The sequence below is a fragment of the Kogia breviceps genome, chromosome 4 (assembly GCF_026419965.1).
Source record: "Kogia breviceps isolate mKogBre1 chromosome 4, mKogBre1 haplotype 1, whole genome shotgun sequence".
Classification (NCBI taxonomy): domain Eukaryota; kingdom Metazoa; phylum Chordata; class Mammalia; order Artiodactyla; family Physeteridae; genus Kogia; species Kogia breviceps.
In genome coordinates this window covers 95,045,476-95,065,402 of record NC_081313.1, presented here as the reverse complement: position 1 = coordinate 95,065,402, position 19,927 = coordinate 95,045,476, and the positions used below count along the sequence as shown (strand labels likewise).

General features: G+C 39.8%; 1 protein-coding gene across 5 annotated transcripts in view; it reads right to left on the bottom strand.

The window, feature by feature from the left end:
- Nucleotides 1-2,860: 2,860 nt before the first annotated feature.
- ARL14EPL (ADP ribosylation factor like GTPase 14 effector protein like) overlaps nucleotides 2,861-19,927 on the bottom strand; it is a 30,150-nt gene continuing 13,083 nt past the window's right edge. Inside the window, exons 1-5 of one of the 5 annotated variants that reach the window (XM_067033362.1) lie at nucleotides 11,896-12,144; nucleotides 9,906-10,024; nucleotides 9,318-9,422; nucleotides 7,560-7,699; nucleotides 4,148-4,904 (exon numbers count right to left, since the gene is read on the bottom strand). In XM_067033362.1, the coding sequence (XP_066889463.1) occupies nucleotides 4,682-4,904; nucleotides 7,560-7,699; nucleotides 9,318-9,413 (459 nt within the window). In that variant the 5' untranslated portion in view covers nucleotides 9,414-9,422; nucleotides 9,906-10,024; nucleotides 11,896-12,144 and the 3' untranslated portion in view covers nucleotides 4,148-4,681. Of the gene's footprint in view, nucleotides 4,905-7,559; nucleotides 7,700-9,317; nucleotides 9,423-9,905; nucleotides 10,059-10,803; nucleotides 10,917-11,895; nucleotides 12,145-19,927 lie in introns of those variants that run through there. The other 4 variants (XM_067033364.1, XM_067033366.1, XM_059061904.2 and 1 more) reach the window with 4 other exon arrangements.

Below are 19,927 nucleotides of genomic sequence, written 5' to 3'. Positions count from 1 at the left end.
GAAGCATCAGACATGCTCCCAAACAATAAAACAATGGTGGCATGAGAATCACATCCTGCCCAGTGAGCTCAGTAAGTTAATGACCCCTAGGACATGCTCTCTGCACACATAAAAAACAATAATTTATTGAAAGGTGATATTTCAAAGTGAAAGACTCTCATTGTACTGAAACCTAAAATAATTTTTCCATACCGCCATGGCAGTCCTGGCTTGACGATATAAGAAGAAAACTCCCCTGCCCAACCAGGAGGATGACTTGATGGTGGAAGCATGACATCTACTCAAGAATGAGGAAGATGGCCTTTTCCCTCTCCCTACTTTTCCTTTGATTATAAACTTCATCCCACTAAGTTCTTGGGGTGCGGCACCCTCACACCCGTCCACTTGTGAGCCTCACAAGCATCCCTATTATAATAAATCAGTTCTTATTGACCACTTTGCCTCTTGCTGAATTCTTTCTGCCCTGAGACTGGAGCTCCTTGGAGCCCTCCCCCCAGAACGCCACCTAGTGGTATCAGACGTACTTTTTTCCATTTCTTTCGGTAAGTACAGGTTAAAAGGCTAGACATCATAAATAAAACATACACAAGATGACTCAGAAAAACAGAGAGAGGAAGGTGGACAGGATAGAGACCTTGGATATGAGGAATGACACAGTTTAAGTAGCCTGGGTTTTCTTTCTACTTTATGTATCCTAGGTTAAAAAAAATTTTTTTTTCTTACCCATTGTATCCTCGGCACCTAGTAAAGTAGCTGGCAGATAGCAGGTGCTTGATGAATGAATGAAGGAATGAATGGTCACTAAGTAGTGTATCTATTAAGCATTCAGGGCCGTTGAATTCACTATCAAAGGAAAAACAAAGTCAGACTCTGATCTCTTTGAATTTATTATATCTGACCTAAGCATCAGCCAATTTTAAAAGAACCATACAAAGCGAGGAGGGAAATTCTTCTGAAACTACAAACTATAAACACAAAATAAACTACTTGTTAGACATGAATAGTGAAGATAAGAGAGTCATATCCTTTGCACAGAGTGAAAAACATTATTATGGAAAAAGCAGAATTTCAGGAAATCTGTGAATATGAAAAAGAATATTCCAAATCTAGGATTAAAATATAGATTATGAAAAAGAAACAAAGTATGAAAACTGCTTTGGCTAGATAATATATTTGGAGTACTGTTCAAACTAACCTGAAAATTGTAGTCTGCGGTTATAGACACCACAGAGAATGAAGGAAAAAGAAAGAGTAGAAGGGGAAAAACCAAGATATAGGGATATTCTTTTAATTATTTTATACAAGATATAAGCTAATGTAAAGCACTCAATGCCTAGCATATACTAAGTGTCCATAAATACTAGACAATCAAGAAATCCACACATCAATGGCACCTGCTAGCAGAGTCACTTTGCTGTGTTCCCGGGGGCACTGGTGGCAGCGTAGCCCATGTGAAAGGCACCCCTAGACACGTGCAGCCAGTAGCCTGTGTAGCCAAACACTGTGCTCCTGCTCAGGTAAGTGCTTACATTTCCGAGGCATTATAGAACCCCAATCCATGATAGCCACAAAATATCCAAGTTGGCAGTGTTCACTTTCCAGGAAAAGCAAATAAATATATAAAGGAGAGCTTAAATGATTTTTCTATGAGTTAGCATCCCAAGGTTCATACCTGTAATGGATCCTGGATACTGTATTGGGGGGTGGGCGAGAGGTGCCTAAGGATTGTCTCAGACGCTGTATGGATCCTTTCTCTTACAAATTAGACTCAGATAAAGTATTCTGCAAATTGATGTGAAACGGCATTCCACATGTAAATCCTTGTGTAAAGAATTACTGAGTGACTTGTTTAAATCCTTCAGTAAATAACAGTTTATATTTAAACAACCTTCTGTGAAATAGCTTTCCTTGCAATTTCTATACATATTCATGAAGACACACTGTCAACACTGAAAGAAAGATAGCCACGCAGAAAGAGAAAAAAATCCGATTACACTAAGACAATTTCTTTAATGTAATCAGATAGTACAGCTATAGTCCTTGTTAATCTGAATTTAGTTCAAATAACTAAAGAGCTTTGTTCACTTTGTGATAGAACTAGACACAAAATAAGTTTCTGACAATTCACATAAATTTATTTTTGCAAGAATCATTTTAGTGCAGGAGCCTTTTTAAAAATGAATTGACTTGGTAGTAGATCAAGATGAAATACGCTGGTTTATAAAAAAGGACTTCATCAAAGGTTTTACTAGGCTTCCATAAAAGCAGTATGAGGTGTCTGCTTAATAAATATGTGAATTTATTTTATTTTTTGCTTTACTTGGAAAACTTACCAACGTAATTTGCCAACACATGTTTTAAATGAGCTCATTTAAAATCAGATCCTCTCATCTAATGTATAAGACCATAGGAGGAGACAAAAGGGAAATACACTTTAATGTCAGTTTGCCTGATTATTTTTTAATATGAAAATAAGACAGCTACGATAAGGCAGTGTTTCTCAAACTTACCTGATCATGAGACCTACTTGGGGGTGCTTGTTTTAAAGTATGGTTTCCCAAGCCTCATCCCTAGAGGTTCTGACTCCTGAAGTTTGGGATGGGGCTCAGGAATGCATATTATTAAAAGCACCTGGGGCTTCCCTGGTGGCGCAGTGGTTGAGAGTCCGCCTGTCGATGCGGGGGACGCGGGTTCGTGCCCCGGTCCGGGAGGATCCCACGTGCCGCGGAGCGGCTGGGCCCGTGAGCCATGGCCGCTGGGCCTGTGCGTCCGGAGCCTGTGCTCCGCGGCGGGAGAGGCCGCGGCAGTGAGAGGCCCGCGTACCACAAAAACCAAAAAAAAAAAAAAAAATTAAAAGCACCTGGATGAGCTTTACAGTCAGGCCAATTAGGGACATACTTGGTGTCATGGAAAGAACACTGACCTAGACTTAGGGCTCAAAACACCAAGGTTGCCAGGCGTTCTGCTTGTCCTTAACCGAGTCATTTTAATCTCACTGGGTCCAACTTTCCTCAGTTGTAAAAAACAAACAAAACAACAATAACAAGACTGGTTTTAGTCTATAAACCCCACGAAGACCAGGACCAGCTGAGTTTTACTCACAGCTCCATCCCCGAACCTGGAACAGAACAGCCTCTTGGTTATTATTTGTTGACAAATCACTAGTTAGACAACCTGTAAGATTCCTTTTCAACTTTAAAATTATATGATTCTAAAATAAATGAGTAAAGAAACAATTCACTTGGCCAGTCATTTACAAAACAACAATTATTCTCAAAACAAAACATAATATAAACCAAAAAGGGACCCTACTTCTTTGGACGGGTCTCAGGGCTGCGCACTCCTCATGAGCACTTCAAAGGATCTGACTTGGGTGATTTGATTTCTTCCTCCCAGGGCTGTGATGGTTAAAGGTAGTGAATTGGAAACGTGTAGCACAAAGTTGAGTCTGGAAAACTCAGTAAATTCTGTGAAAAACAGAGTCAGTTCTCCTGCTACACATACAGAAATTGTGCCAACGCAGCATGCCTTGCAGGATTTTTGTTACTTTAGTCCCAATTGTTACTTGACAGTAACAAGTCTAGAATTATCAGGAACCTTCCCCGCATGCGGATTGTGCAGTAATAAGTGCTTCTGAAACTGATTAGGCAGGAAAAATAAATGCTGAAAACTAACATTTCAAGTCCCCACACCAGTGGCATCAACATCACCTGGGAAATAAAATTCTTGACCCCTGCCCCAGACCTAATCAGAAACTCTGTGGGTGGGGCAGAAAAATCTACCCTACAACCAGTCTTCCAGGTGATTCTGATGTACACTGAAGGATGAGAACCACTGAGTTAGGGTAAACAGGACTCATAAAAACAAATTCGAAGAAGGCTGAGTGGAAGTTTCTATAAACCTCCTACAATGTATTAGAATTGAAAAAGACCGCATCGTGTATCTAGTCAACTAGGTATCAATGCACTCAATTAGCCAACACACAACAATGTGCTTTCATATAATAACTTAAGTTTCCTCCTTTTGAAAAAATATTCTGAAATACTGATCCTGAAATAAAAAACCATGTAAACCACTGGCTTTTAGGATATTCAAGTCCTAATGTTTCCATTTCATAAATAAAATACAAGTTTTTAATAAAAATATTGCCAAGTATTACATTTCATTTTAATATTATTAAAATATCAACAATTAAAAAATGAGACTGTGGGTATGCATGCCAAGTCACAAGGTTTTGTTCTTTTCAAGCCAAATAACAATTCTGATTTAGAACTAGTGATGTGTAAGATTCTAAGGGTAACTAGCTATTATAAACGTGTGATTCTATGTTCTATGTCAAGACAAGCTCCCATCTACAGAATTCTGAAGATCTTCAGACTCCATTTCCTAAGATACCAGCAAAGAGGAAAGGGATTTTTAATCTGAGAGCAAAGTAGCGATGGAGGTGTCGGTGCCGATATCCATCTATGGGCACTCTCTTGGGTTACAAGGAGAGGGATTTGAGAGGTCACAGCAGGAAGGTTAGGGAAGAATGGCCCATTCCATACTGTGCTATGGCTTTGCAGAACATGAGTCTTAAGCACATTTTTTTAAACATTTTCCCCCAGCCCTAAAATTCACCCAAGAGAAAGAGGTTGCCTTAAATGTAAAGAAGAAGCCAATCAGCCCACGAGGGTAGCTCCTAGTCAGGAACGTTGAAGGGCAGCGCGCTGATGACGTCCCCAGACTCAGTGACGATGGCATCGTAGACCCAGCGGCGGTTGCAGCGGCATTCAGGGCCACACTTGTTGGAGTTACACTTGGGGCAGGGGTAGAAGCAGCCCAGGCAGTTCTTCTCCAGGCAATCGCACAGGTCAGCATCGTTGCAGATGAGCCTGCCGCTTTTGTCATACTTCTTCATAACTCTGCAAAGGAAAAGAACGACACTAACAGGACAGTGCCATTTTCCTTAACATTGAGAATAGATTCTTGTGTAGCAATCTTCCCAAGTAGGCTCCCTTAGTAAAGGGAGGAAGCAGCACCCTAAAGATGACCCAGCAACACTTCAGAATGCTATAAGGCAACACGTCCTGGGAAATTCAGTCAACATGCACCAATTACCAAGGCAGTCAGGGTTGTCACCTAGAGTAAGGCTCATTTATTTCCAGCATGCTGGGGAATGTAATATCCCACCTAAGCAAATTTTGAGGAATAGCTGATGAAAGGCTATTAAAATTTCCTTCTACAATTTTTTACTTAAAAATAAAACCATCCTTGATGGAATTTCCCCTGATAAATTTTATCCATTTTTCCTTTCTTAAGAAAAAGCACTATATACAGCTGAAACTAACACAACATTGTAAATCAACTATACTTCAATTAAAAAAGAGAGAGAGAGAGAAAAGAAGAAGCACTACAGTGAATACAGTCACATTTTGAATGACTCAAGAGAAGCATTGGAACTGTCCGTTACTATACCAACATCATTAAAAACAAAAACAAGCAAACTGAAAATTCCTCTGCTAACAGTCTCCTCATACCACTGCTTCTGTCCCTTTCTGACTCTGTTTTTTTTACCCAGTGTGGGGGGGCAGAAGGTGTCATAAACTCTGAGTGATGGCAGGAAGTTCTGTACCAGTGAGTACACCGTGCTTTGTGCCCCAGCACTGCCCCTGTCAGCCTCTACAAGTCCAGGAAGTGAAAGGCTTTCACCAGGATTCTGCCACCTTCTCAAAACCAAACCATCTTGAATTAATCCTTCAGTACTGAGCTGCTTGAAACCCTGAGAACGACAAAAGTACCTGTGTAGAGCCTGTATCCATTAGGACCAGTTGAAGTCAGAAAAGGCTGTGAAGTTATGACCTTCTGCATGCTTGGCCCCCAAGCAGGCATAACACCTCCTTCCCTTCCTGTTAGGTAATGCTATTCCATCCTCTTCCCTCTCCCAATAAAGCGGGGAAGGTTAAGGATCATTATGCAGACTTGCCTGGTTATCTCACTGTAGCAGGACAGCCTTTCCAATGAATATTTACATTTGAAGCTCTTCATCTGAACCATGAGAGCTCCCACACCCACCAGGAAATGCAGGTGTCAACAGACAAGGAGTTGTGAAATCTATTATGGGAATGATGGAAATGAGGAGTCATGCAGCCAACAGAGAGCCTGGGTCAGACTGTCCTTTCCCCGTGCCTTCACCCAAATACACCCTGTCTTTACTCAGACATCAAGACACAAATCTTACAGTTTCCTGCCCATCTGATGCTATACTCTATATAGTTCTGAGCTATCATATGTACATAAAGTGTACAAAACATACATGCAGAGATAAAGAATAAAACACACTTCCACGTATCCCAGCTTAATAAAGGGGTGTTGTGTCTTTGACATCCTCTTCATGCTCCATCCATTGCATCCCTCCACTCGGCCAAAAGGAACCACACCTTGATATCATAAAAATCATCTCCTTGTTTTACTTTTCATTATGCCATATGTGTATGTATCTCCAAGCGCACCACATTTTTCCCTTCTGTAATTTGCTTTTTAAATTCTACACCATGATTTGAGATTCATCCATGGTGGCACATGTAGCTGTATTCAGATATTTTCATATCTATATGTATTCCACTGTACAAATATACCAGCTACTTAACTTTTCCATTATGGGTGGGAGTTTGGGTTATTATTACTTTATTTTCTTTGCTATTGCAGGGATGCTATGAATTTCTTGAATGTGTCTCGTATTGTACATGCATGAGTTTTTCCAGGATATACGCCCAGGAGTGAATATGTTAGGTCATAAGGTACATAGGTAATGCCAAGCTGTTTTAAAACAGAGGCTGTATTATTTTACACTTAATTCATGTCCCATAGCTTATCAATAGTGATATCAGAAGACTGAACTCTTTGCCCATCTTGCCGGGGGGGCACTTCCCCACACTGTACCAGTGAATAAGGTTTAGCATCCTGAGTGTTCACTAGCCTTTTCTTCTATGAAATGACTGTTCACTGTTGGGTTCGTTTTTCTCTTAGGATGTTTATCTTTTTCTTATTGATTCATATATATCTTAGATACTGATCTTTTAGATCATAAATAACTTCCCCCACCTTGTGATTTGTCTCTCATTATTTTTAGAGTGTCTTTTAAAGGGCATTAACTCTTAATTTTAATATAGTCAAATATATCAACCTCTTCCTTGATGGTCTGCTTAATTTATGCCTCTGGTATACTAGCAATAATTGAATTTATGATACTTCTGTGCCCATCTGATACTTGAATTCATTCCCATGGTTATATTATTTCTCCTTCTAATGCACATCTTTCTTACTTTTAATCATCTCTCCTACTACAGCCATTACTCTAGTGCAAGGACTTCTGAAGCCTGTTTTTAAAAAACCGATGCCTAGTTGGGGATTATAGTCTATTTCTTGAAATTGCTAACTTCCAGACATAAGGGGTGATACTGTACTTTAGAAAATACATTTTTAAATAATAAAAAAGTGGCAACATTTAATTGCTTTGTCAAGGAGAATTCATGCATTTTGTAATCCCACAGATTAAATATAATAAATCATAATCTTACTTGTACTTTACAGAAAAATACTCATTCATCTTTGACATTCGTGCTTTCTTTTTCTGCTGCCTTGTTTCAGGATTAAAGTCTGCTACCTGTGGTCCGGGATTTTGAAACGCCAAGCACTTTAACTGTCGTTCTATCTGTTGCTATGAAACAAATATAATGTATTAGTAGTAAGAACCAGATAATGTTATCTGCTTTACACAGCATCAAAATGAAGTTTCTGTAACTTTTACCATAATGGCATGAAAGCTTAGTTGTTTTAGCTAGAGTAATAAACAATTTAATCAGATTAAGTTTCAAAAGATGATGTAAAAATTTTCAAATTAGGTCATACTTTCTGAATAAACAAATACATAGTGTAAAACTATGTATAATAAAAAAGTAAAAAATAATCAAGGGGGAACAGAAGAATTCCCTTTATACCTGCAAAACACCCCTTGGTTTCTCAAATCTGCTGGGGATGAAAGTCAGAATTACCATTTTATGGTGGATAATGACAAGGGGGTAAAGTCAGAATTACCATTTTATGGTGGATAATGACAAGGGGGTAAAAGCCCTTCCACCCAGGTAAAGTATCTCAAAACACAGTGAGAACACACAGTACACACAACCCTCCCCTTCAGTCCTCTAGGGCATCTCAGCACTCACTGCCCTGAGAGTGTGGACCCCATCAGGGCTTTGATGCAGAATGCAGCCACCTGAAGGATCCCCTCTCAGTCAAAGCCAGATTGCAAGAAGAAAATCTGGCTTGAATGACAAAATAGCGTGTTAGTGGAAATTTTCACAAGTCTCTGTTTTGGGATATTTATAATTCAAAATTAAATGGGGCCTAATTTGAAAGACAAGCAATAAAGATACTTCAGTCAGTCCTGATAATTAATTTTGAACATGCAACACATATGTCAGGAGTGAAGGGAATGCTCCTCTGAAGGATTTTAGAAGAAAATAATCTGAGTGGCCCCAAAACACTTAGGCTAACACATATATGAAATACTACATTTCAAAACCAAAGGGAAACTTTCAATGTATGAATTTCAAGGTAACAAATTAGTAACAGAATCTCGGGCTTTTCTACAGTTTCTTTAGCTTAATAATAGTCTAGTCAGTCTAAAATAATATAGGTATGTTTCTTTTAAATTTCATTTTGGTTTGTGTGTATGGGTTTGTTTTACAAACAACCTTATGAAACGATTCTGTATTTAGGTATAGCTGCGCAATAAACACAACTTAGCACGATCTACTATTATTCTCAGCAGCAAAGCAAGAGTTTAGATGCCTCTTTTCAGATTTTGGCTCTGCCACTCGTTACTGGAGTGCTTTGAGCAAGTTCCTACTTCTTCTAAGCCGCAGTTTCTCCTTTTGCAAAATGGGTTAACAACAGTATCATGTGATAAGGGTTAGGTGAATTAACATAGACCAAGCTTTAGAACAGGTACTAGCATATCATGGGAAAAAAATCCCCAAGGATTTGTTAAATAAAAATATTTGACCATATTCTCTACAAATTTTCTACTCCAAGGGTAGGATTTTATTGCACGGGATGCTGAGGACTGAGAGGCACAGAGGAGATAAGTAAGATGAGACCAGCTTCATGAAAGCGGGGTGAAGACGAGGAGAAGCCCCATTAGCACTAAGGGGCAGAGATCCTTCCTGTGGAATCCCGATGGCGCCTACCTTCCCACCCAACTCTGGGGTATCTCAGAGATCCCCAAGTTGCGAACTCCCCAAATACCATGGAATCATAGTGCCCACGAGCCATACCAGTTGCTTCTGTCCGATTTGACAGTTTTTCTCAGGAGAGCTTTGACCTGCATGTCTCTCTTGCGTGGAATTGTTTTCTTCTGATTGTTCACTCATTTCTGATCACTAAAAAAAGTAATTGGAAAAAAGTAAAACACATTAATATCCCAAGTAACTTAATCCTGTAACTTTCCTGCTCTCTCCCTACATCTTAATTTCTCTGGAAACCAGACTTACTAGAAAAGCCATTTGCTCCCCTGGCTTCTTTTTTTCTTTTTTTTTTTTACCACTCACTTTTTTTTTTTTGCGGTACGCGGGCCTCTCACTGTTGTGGCCTCTCCCGTTGCGGAGCACAGGCTCCGGACGCGCAGGCGCAGCGGCCATGGCTCACGGGCCCAGCCGCTCCGCGGCATGTGGGATCTTCCCGGACCGGGGCACGAACCCGTGTCCCCTGCATCGGCAGGTGGACTCTCAACCACTGCGCCACCAGGGAAGCCCTACCACTCACTCTTAAATCCTGCATCTGACTCCCCCAGAACACTTTACTGATGCTCTTCTCAGCGTGGTGTTCCATGAGCAAATCAACTTCCATGAGCAAATCAACTGTACCTTTTACAGTTCTTAGCATCAGAGACCTCGCTGGAGCAGGCAACCCTGGGACCAGACACTCCTGCCCAAGAGGACTAGGAATTCTTAGACCTCCGTTCTTCCCCCTTTACACTTACTTCCTTGAAAGAGAATAAGACACGTTAATGTCGTAGTACATCCCCAGTAACTTTGTGAAAATCTTCTCCGCTTCCATGGTTTCATTATAAGCTTTTCAGAAATCATTGCCCAGGATGCCTCTAAAAGCTCCAACCTCCTCAACCAAGTTTTCTGACAAATTTCTAACACAACTTGTGCTAAATGGAAGTCATCAGTTTTCCATAAAACTCAGCTGCTTAAATGCCTGTAATTTACTTTTAAATACTACTATATGTATACATACACACACACATATACAAGATGCGTACGTGTGTGTGTATGTGTGTGTGTGTGTCAGGTGAAGCTAATACAGGTTGACAATCACAAATGCACAGTCCAGGCTGCTCTGCAGTGTTCTGTCAGAAAGGACCACGATCCAGAGAAGGCTTCCGCAGCCCTGCTGCCTCTCCGGTCTCTTGTCAACTACCTGTGCTGGCTGAGTGCAGGGCGCTGTTTCTACCAAAGGACCTGAGCGTTAGGCTTGACCAGTTCATCTGGCACTGCCACTCTGCCTGCCAACTGGAAATTCCAATTCCACCAAGGCCTCTCCATTCTCCCTATGTCTAGGGCCGCTAGACACAGATTGTTCACTCTTCTGTATCCTCCGCTCTAGTTCCCAACATGAGGTTAGGAAGGCTTGTTGATTTTTCTTTCCTAACATTCCTAACATTGATTCTTCCTCTCCATTCTGTATCAGGGAGAAGCCACCCTAAAGATAGCAGTAGTAGTAGTCATAGTAGAAATAGTAATAGTAGTACCTTACCCTTGATCAAGATGGGCTTATCGTTCCCCTCAGTTTGACTAAACTTCAGCCTTCTCCTGGCTCTTTGCCTTGACCTCCCTTTTCTTAGATCCTTTACTTCAGAAAACATGTCATCGTAAATTCTTTCTCTGCTCCATTGAGATATAAATCTTCTCCCAGCCTCAGCCTGTTTCATAACCCCAGAAGGTCTTTCTCAAGGACTAGGGAGCCATCCCTTTGAAATGTAATCAGCCAGAAAGACTTGGCTCCTATTTGCCAGTCTCTGTGGGAAGGTAGAAGCCTAACCTGCTAATTGGTGGATTGGTGAGTGCCAATTAGCAAACACAGGTGACCTAATCACAGAGAAAAACATTTGCAAGCTCAGGAATTACTCAATGTGCCCAACACATCCCAGGGATCAGTCTCTCCGCTAAAGTCCTCTAGTATTTTATTCCCACCTTTTATTTCAGTGGAGTTGAGCTCAGACTGAGTTCTGGCTTTCCTTCCCTATGATAGCTTTGAATAAAATCTATTTTGCCTGTTTCACTTGATATGGTGCAGTTTTTGCTTTGACACTGTCACATGCAATTTCACATCTGATCAGCCAAACATTCCCAGGGAGCATTTTCCAAGTTGTCTGGAGATAAAATCACATGGAGCTATTTTAAAAATGATAAATTCCCTGTCAAATGCCAGCCCTACTGGGGTTATCATTTGCAGAGGAAAATCGTGGTGATCTGTATAATTAATAAGTTCTCCAGGTGAATCCTATCCTTAGGCAATTATGGGAGATATTAGGATAGGTATAATTTTCTTCATCCAGTTGTGCCATCTGATCCTAAAACTATTATCCATAATTTCTTCCTACCCCAAAGTTATCCAAAACATTGTAGTCATGTTGATATTCCTAAACCAGAAATGTCTTTATCTTATTCCTATGAAAGGACTTCCGTGACTCCCCTCTGTCAATAACATCCTACATCCCTGGTGTATCACCAAAGGTCCATCAAAACCGACTCCAGCAACGTGTCTAGGCTCACCTCCCTGCATTCCTTACCTTGGGCCAAAGCTACTGACCTCCCCACTCCTGTTACCATCCCTCCCATCTCTTACCTAACTCATTCCTTCCCCCGTGAACTCTGGTTTATCTCTCTGCTCCAAGAAGCCTCCCCATCAGTCTGATCCTCGAAGATTCCTTTCTCTCTTGGGCTCTGCTTGAAGCTTCCTCAAGAAAATTGCCCCCAGCAGGGCCCTAAACCTTCTAGCTTCTTCATGTAACAAATTTTCTTCCACGTGGGAATAGATATGACTTAATGATCATCTTTGCAAGCAAGAAAGTCTTCTGAAAGAGCATCCATTTAACTGCATTAGGAGAAATGAATATTTTATGCAAATCCTCCACCCAAGATGCCTTTGGTTAAGTCCTTCATGAAATGTAGGTCTCCAAATATAGATTTGGGGGAAAACTTACTCATATTTATTCATATTCTAAATAAAGCAAATGGAAATTATAATAGAATTTCACCAGGGCCTGAAATTGTAATTGGATTTTATTAGGAACCCAAAATATCTGTCCCAGGAAAAGTAATAAAATGGTTCAGAGCTCCCTTTTTCCCCTGCTTGGCATTTCCCAGGTAGGGGGTCTTAACCAGAGAAGGAAAGCAGGGGACCCTTGAACTTGGATGAATAAAGAACACATATTTATTTTCACTAACCTCTAACTGAAATTCTGGCATTGCCTTTTATTATAAGGCAAGCAACAAACCACAATAGACTGAGTAGCACTTTTGACCGATGTTTTTATAACCCATTACAGTTGTTGTAGATATGTCAAAACGTTATTGACACTCATCTTCAAAATATTGGTAGTTCTTAGACCTGCCACTAGATCTTATTTGATGCGTTGATAATAAAACATATGTCACCATCATAAATTGTTTTTAACATGTTGGTAAGTGTATTTCAATATAATTGGTTTCCTTTGTAACCTTACAGATTTTATTTTATGTGATTAAAACCATCATTCTGAAAAAAAAAATCATCCTGAGAAATGGTCCATAGAAATAACAGCTGACCAAAGGAGTCCATGACACACAAAAATAAGATTAAGATCCCTCGCAAAGAGGCAGGGAGAACCCACTGCTGCCACCTCATTGATCATGGTGATGAGAAACAACAGCTCCTGGCTGTAGAAGATGCTCATTTTCAAGGATAGGGCTGGAAGCAATATGGTATATCCTGGGGAATTGCATTTAGTGAAACACAAAGTGTATGACATCAAATTAACCAGCTCTCTGTTTTGTCCTAACATATGTCAGATCGCCTGTAAAAATCCACAATATAGTCTAGCCCAAAGAGAAGCGGCTCCCCCAAGTGGCAGACATAACACAGACACCAAGAGCAGCCATCCTTAAAGTATGGCCCAAGGATGGGGCAACAGTTTAGCACCAGGCTTGGGGCAGAATGGATGTCAGCCACTTCATTGGGTACATTGGATAGTTTAGCTGATGTTTTTCTCCAGAGCAAGACTATCTACCTGGAGGAGGCAGTTCACTGATTTCCATTCTGGCCCAACCTTGATTCACCATGAACAGGAACTTTGAGTAGCACTGGAGTGCATTTTGGCTGTGACACTCATATTCCTTCTGTGGTTAGTTCAACTTTCACATGCAAGTTCCTACCTCTATTAGAAATTTAGCTCTGGAAGCAGTCTTATACCTTTCTTTATCTCCCCCTAGAACTACTACTTTGTTAGTACTCAATTCATATTTCATAAATATTATGCTAATAATGCTATTAGGCACCTACTATGTGCCAAGTACATATATTATTTCATTTAATTCCACTGCAACACTCTGAACTAGATACTGTTACTTCTATTGAATATTTTACAGATGAGAAAACTGAGGCCCAGAAAGATCATTTAGGCCACAGGGGTTTAAAATCCAGACTTGTCTGGCCTCCCAAACTAAGCCGTTTGGGGGGATGTCACACTGCTTCAAGACTGATTTTAATGATGACCACCATCTCTACATAGGCTATTGCTAAGTGACGGGATATAATCAACCCGAGCCACACAGAGCTTGTTCAAAATGAAGCCTGGACTAGGAACAGGGGAAGATGCATTTAGATGATCATCTCAAGTTTGCCTCGTCTAGCTCCTCTGTCATAGCACACACCTCCAAAGTGCGCTGGGAAAAAGGTTCCCATCTCAGACACATGAGCCACATCTGACCTCAGGATTGGATTTGGAAGTCAGCTGGAAAGAAGAAAGTCACACGTAGACAAAGTCACCCTTGAAAATGCCTTCAGAAAATGCTGCCTGGGAAAGGCCCTATACAGCCAGGCCTTTCTCCAGTTTCTCAGGTTAGGAATCGGATGAAGTAGTTGACTTACTTAAACACATATAGGAGCCAACATGGTTGAATTATGTTTACCTTTAAACCCCAGATCTTTGCACCCTGGCAAGTTCCATGCTCTATGAGGCGTCAGGAACTAGGTCACCCTAGAAACAGCACTGGGTCCAGAGCCCCACCTTCCTGCTCACTCTGAGGCACAGGTCATCCAGGGAAATGCAGTAAAATGACTCACACTGTAAGCACTTACCCTTATCTTCAGGATGCCTCCAGCACCGTAAGGTTGAATTTATGTAAGCTGATGGTGTCTTGCACAAGGTGGAGTATTTTTTCTACTTTTATGCCTAAGGACTCTAGCAAATTATCAAAAGAGGAAAAGCATTCAGTTTAAACTCTTGCTCCAAAGATGGTCTCCACTTTTACTCAGTAGCAGATAAAGGGGTTTATTCAGAGACACTACCTGTCAGACACCCCTCAGAAAATATTTAGAAGTAAAACACACGCATATGTTCATTCAAAGCCCTTGCAGTAGAGAGTCAAGTCAAGCTGTTTCAATCTCAGTCTGTCTCTAGCCTCAGTTCCCATCCTTGGTAAAAATGACAGATCACTGAGATAATTGGCAGGTGAGCCAAATTCCACCAGGGACATATTTGGGAGAGAAACAACTGCTGTGCTGGTGATCAATTAAATCATTCCCTTGCTGCTCCCTCCCAGATGATTCAACTGTTTTCAAAGCCACAAAACTCCGTAACTTCCAACAAAATCTCCACTGCCATTTGTCTGTAAGAATTAAAAGTAATTTTGATCCAAGCCTTTGAGAGTGTTTTTAGATAAACAATGTTAATGCTTTAGAAACAACTTTATGTGCAGTGTGTAAAGATTCCTAGGAACACTTTTATTGCTGGATTTGCCAACACACACACACACACACACACACACACACCCTTCTGTGGCTCAATGTAAAATAATGTGAAGACACTATCATAGATTTAAAATAATTTGAAATGCACTCAGCAGAGAACCTGATAAGCTATGCAACCATATCATTGGTTTTTTTTGTTTTTTTTTTTTTTTGACTAACGCGGGGAAGGCTACAGTCTGGGGTCGCTCTGAAACCAAAGCCCCTGCAGGGCTCTTCTGGGTCAGTTACAGATCAGCATCCCCGAAGGCCTCTCTACTCACACCTCACTTATAATCTGGATCTCTTGAATTATACATTTAAATTCTTCCTTGCAACTTTAAGGATTATAAAAAACAGAAACCTGTCTGCTTACTCTGTCCCATCGATGGAAAGCAGAGAAGGAAGAAAATTCTTTTATGAGACGGCAGCCTGGGCCATTTCAGCCTTATGCTGATAAATATACATTCAGCATTGTCCTGATAAATATACTCCAAAACCACTCATCCCATATTTCAAGTGTGGAGGTCCTTTTTTCTAGATCCCTAACGTCTCTTTATGCTCATTTCTTAGTTTTCAGTTTCATGCCTGCAACAAAAAGAACCCCAACTTCTTCTGCTCTTAACTACAACACATTAATATGGCAATATCATTCAGAGTCAACATTCCGGGACCTGCTTTTGCCTCTTCTCTCTCTACCAGCCTCAGAGGAAATCAAGTTTAAGTGCATCATTTGAAAAGGAACGTCTTTCCAATGATGATTTTCACAGTTTTGTTAGTGCCTACTTCTTAATGAGAGTTGCCTTGCCAAGCTGAAGCGGTGGGCTGTAAAGAGAAAGTACACATACCTTTAAGTCGCTTGACAAAGAAGGGAAGAATACTGGACATAAAGAGAAACTGTAGTGCCTCGTTTCCTTTGTTTTGCTGAGAAACCATAGAACCCTCCGGAGGAAAAGTCAGAAGGCCCCTAAGGTGCTCCTTAACTCTTGTAATAGTAGCTGAGAGGAGGAGAGGTGGATAAACGGAGGGGGTATGAGGTGGGTGTAATTGTTAACTCTCTCTTCCACCATGAGTCTATCTAAAATCATATGAAATCAGGGAATGATAATTCGTCTGCTCATCCATCTTGCATCTGCAATAAGCAATGAATCTAGAGTTTATGATTTGACTGTGCTGCTCAGTGTCATATCTCGACTTCAGATATTCAACTAATGTTAACAGCCAATTGCTGCCTGGCTATTTTTATACTTCAGTGTAAATTGCCCAGTATATATACACACACACTCACACACACATTATAGATACATATATGTAGTATTCTTGCAAAGAACAAAGAAAGGAAACAAAATCGTCAGTTACAAGAGCTTCCAACCCATCAGGCAATGATATAAAACCTGAAGGTGGTGCCGGAATTAAATATATTTGACCTGGACTTTATATCCATTAAGTAACTGCTATGTTTCTGAGATTACACTGTAAGTACTGCATATAAAAAATATACACGATATTGCATAGGTATGATATTGCATATATATATTTAAACTAAAAATTGTTTAGGAAAAAACTGGGTTGTCCCAGGAGAAAACTAAACCACGTTTATAAGCTGTGACTAAGACATATTAATCTCTAAATTACAGCCCTCCAATCATTGTCCTCTGCCACCAGGACTCAGCTATTGTGCTGTGAGTCATTAAAACCACTTCCCAGGCAGGTTAATACCCACCTCATTCATTTGTGAATTATAGGGTAAAAACCACCATTTCATTCCTAATTACTTTTGCAGCAAAAACAAGGAAAGAGGGCTTCCCTTGTGGTGCAGTGGTTGAGAATCCGCCTGCCGATGCAGGGGACATGGGTTCGTGCCCCGGTCCGGGAAGATCCCACATGCCGTGCAGCGGCTGGGCCCGTGAGCCATGGCAGCTGAGCCTGCGCATCCGGAGCCTACTCCGCAACGGGAGAGGCCACAACAGTGAGAGGCCCGTGTACCGAAAAAAAAAAAAAAAAAAAAAAAACAAGGAAAGAAAACAAAACCTTCAGTTTTAAGAGCTTGCTATCCATCTGGCAGTGATGCAAAACCTTAAGGGGGTACCAGAATTAAGTATGTTTGACCTGAACTTTATAACCATTAGGCAAAGGCTATATTTTTGAGATTATGCAGTAAATTTTGCCCATCAAAACTTTGTCATCTTGCCATTTAAGAATTGCCAATTCCATCTTGCCAATTAAGGACTGATAAACCTCAAATCAGGTAAAAATCCTACCAGATTTTTTCCACAATCACACCTTACAAAAATACATGCTTTGGCCAATGTTTAGCTTTATTCTTTTTCTTTTAAAAAATTAATTTATATTTTTATACAGCAGGTTCTTATTAGTTATCTATTTTATACATATTAGTGTATATATGTGAATCCCAATCTCCCAATTCATCTCACCAACACCCCCCGACTGCCCTCTTTCCCCCCTTGGTGTCCATACGTTTGTTCTCTACATCTGTCTCTATTTCTGCCTTGCACACTGGTTCATCTGTACCGTTTTTCTAGATTCCACATATATGCGTTAATATATGATATTTTTTCCTTTCTGATTTACTTCACTCTGTATGACAGTCTCTAGGTCCATCCACATCTCTACAAATGACCCAACTTCGTTTCTTTTTATGGCTGAATAATATTCTTACGCACTTAACAGGAGAAGGTAGTTTTCACAGATCTTACCACACAAGATGCTACAGAAAAAACAAACATATCAAGGGCCAAATACAAGGCAGTAATCCTCTTAAAACTGGAGGAAAATCTTCGAAAGGATAAGGATTGTGACCAACCAAGAAAAGTCCCAACTGAAAACCTTTTTTAAAAATGTAAGTGCTAAGAAATAAATGTGCCACAAGTTCGAAAGTTATTACTTCCTCTTATTTCTTCAATTTAGAAAAGAATATAGGGAATTTCCCTGGTGGTCCAGCAGTTAAGACTCTGCGCTCCCAATGCAGGGGACACAGGTTCTATCCCTGGTTGGGGAACTAAGATCCCGCATGCCACCCAGCACGGCCAAAAAAATAATATAAATTATACAAAATAATTTCCTGTGTTATTTCCAAGTTTCTCAAGTAAAATCTAATGGCCTTTTTTTATAGCACAGGAAACTATATTCAATATCTTGTAATAACCTGTAATAGAAAAGAATCTGAAAAACAACATATATATATATATATATATATACATGCATCACTGAATCACTTTGCTGTACACTTGAAACTAACACAACATTGTAAGTTAACTATACCTCAATTTAAAAAAAATAAAGGAGAGACCTAGCTAAAAAAAACAAAAAATTTAATAGCTTTTCAAACTAATGATTTAAGTAGCAAATCTTCAGAGGAACTTTACATCATTTTTAAAAAAGATAATAGTATAATTTGAAAAGATGGAAGAGTATTTTTTAAAGTTAATAATACCTTGCTAAATTTTCTACCCTGAATTTATTGCACTTTGACATGACTTTGACTAAGAAAACATTTTTTTTCCTCTTCAGATGTTCTCAGGTTTTCTAGACCTTAAGTTGATGTAATTTAAAATTGGTTGCTTTTTAAAAATTAAGGATTCACATACTAAAACATTCCTCAGTTACCTGTTAATTCCTGGAGAGTAAAATTCTTTATGCTCATGAGTTATATAATTTAATTTGTCAGTTTGTAGCTATCTGTATATGAATTTGTAACCTACACTGTATGGTTGACCATTGAACAACATGGGTTTGAACTGCACAGGTCCACTTATACACGGAATTTTTTTTTCAATATTAAATACTACAGTACTATACCAGCCACGGATGGTTAAATCTGCTGATGGTTGAATCCGTGGATTGTGAAAAACCTAAGACACAGAGGAACTCTGGATATGGAGGGCTGACTACAAGTTATACTTGGATTTTTGCTGTCATAGTGGGTCAGCACCACAAACCCTACATTGTTCAAGGGTCAACTGTTACTTTAAAAATAACACCACTCACAAGCTTATTTATTGTAGTATTTTTTAAACTGTGAAATATTGGAATGCCCAGACACAGGGGAGTGGTTGAATAAAGTATGGTACATCCACATGTACCATAAACATAGAGTACTATACAGCTGTGAAAAAAGAATAAGGAAGATCTCTATGAAGTGATATAGAGTGATTTCCAGAGTATACTATTAAATGAAAATAACATAGTAAAAAGAGTATTTAGCCTTCATGTAAGAAAGTATACTACCTTCATGTAAGAAAGAAGGGGATATAAGAAAATTTGTTACTTGTAGCCAAATAATCTTAATAAACTTAATGTGATGTAGGGTGTGGCTTATAAAATAATTAAAAAGTCATTGACTTTCAGAGTCATGAAAATCTAGGGAGGGGCTGTGGTAGGAAACTCTCTACTTTAACTTCTTAAATGCATTAGCAGCCTTCTAAGCAGCTACTGAACAGGCTCTCACTGGGCTTATCCAACCCTCTACTGGAAAGATCTCAAAGAGACAAATCCTTACTGTCTGGTGAATTACAGGTTCACTGGGCTTTTTGTTAGATTAAGGTACTGTTACATTGTGAAGCTCTAGTAAGTTGTACTTTTGAAAGGACAAACTTCCTAGTGGGAAACACCATGAAGGGTCAGAAGCAAATGAAGCTGGTAATCTGAACTAGGACCAGTGGCTCCATCACTGGAGGTGCTCACTGGGCTCTATTACGACTACCCTTCAAATCATTCACTTAGCAAGCATTGATTAAATACCTCTACTGGTAGGCACTAATAAAATGACAAATAAGACATGGTTCTTTTCCTTAAAGAGCTCAAGTCTAGTAGAAGGAGATATGTAAACACATAAATACAAGATGTGCATCGCACGTGCTCAGGACACTGC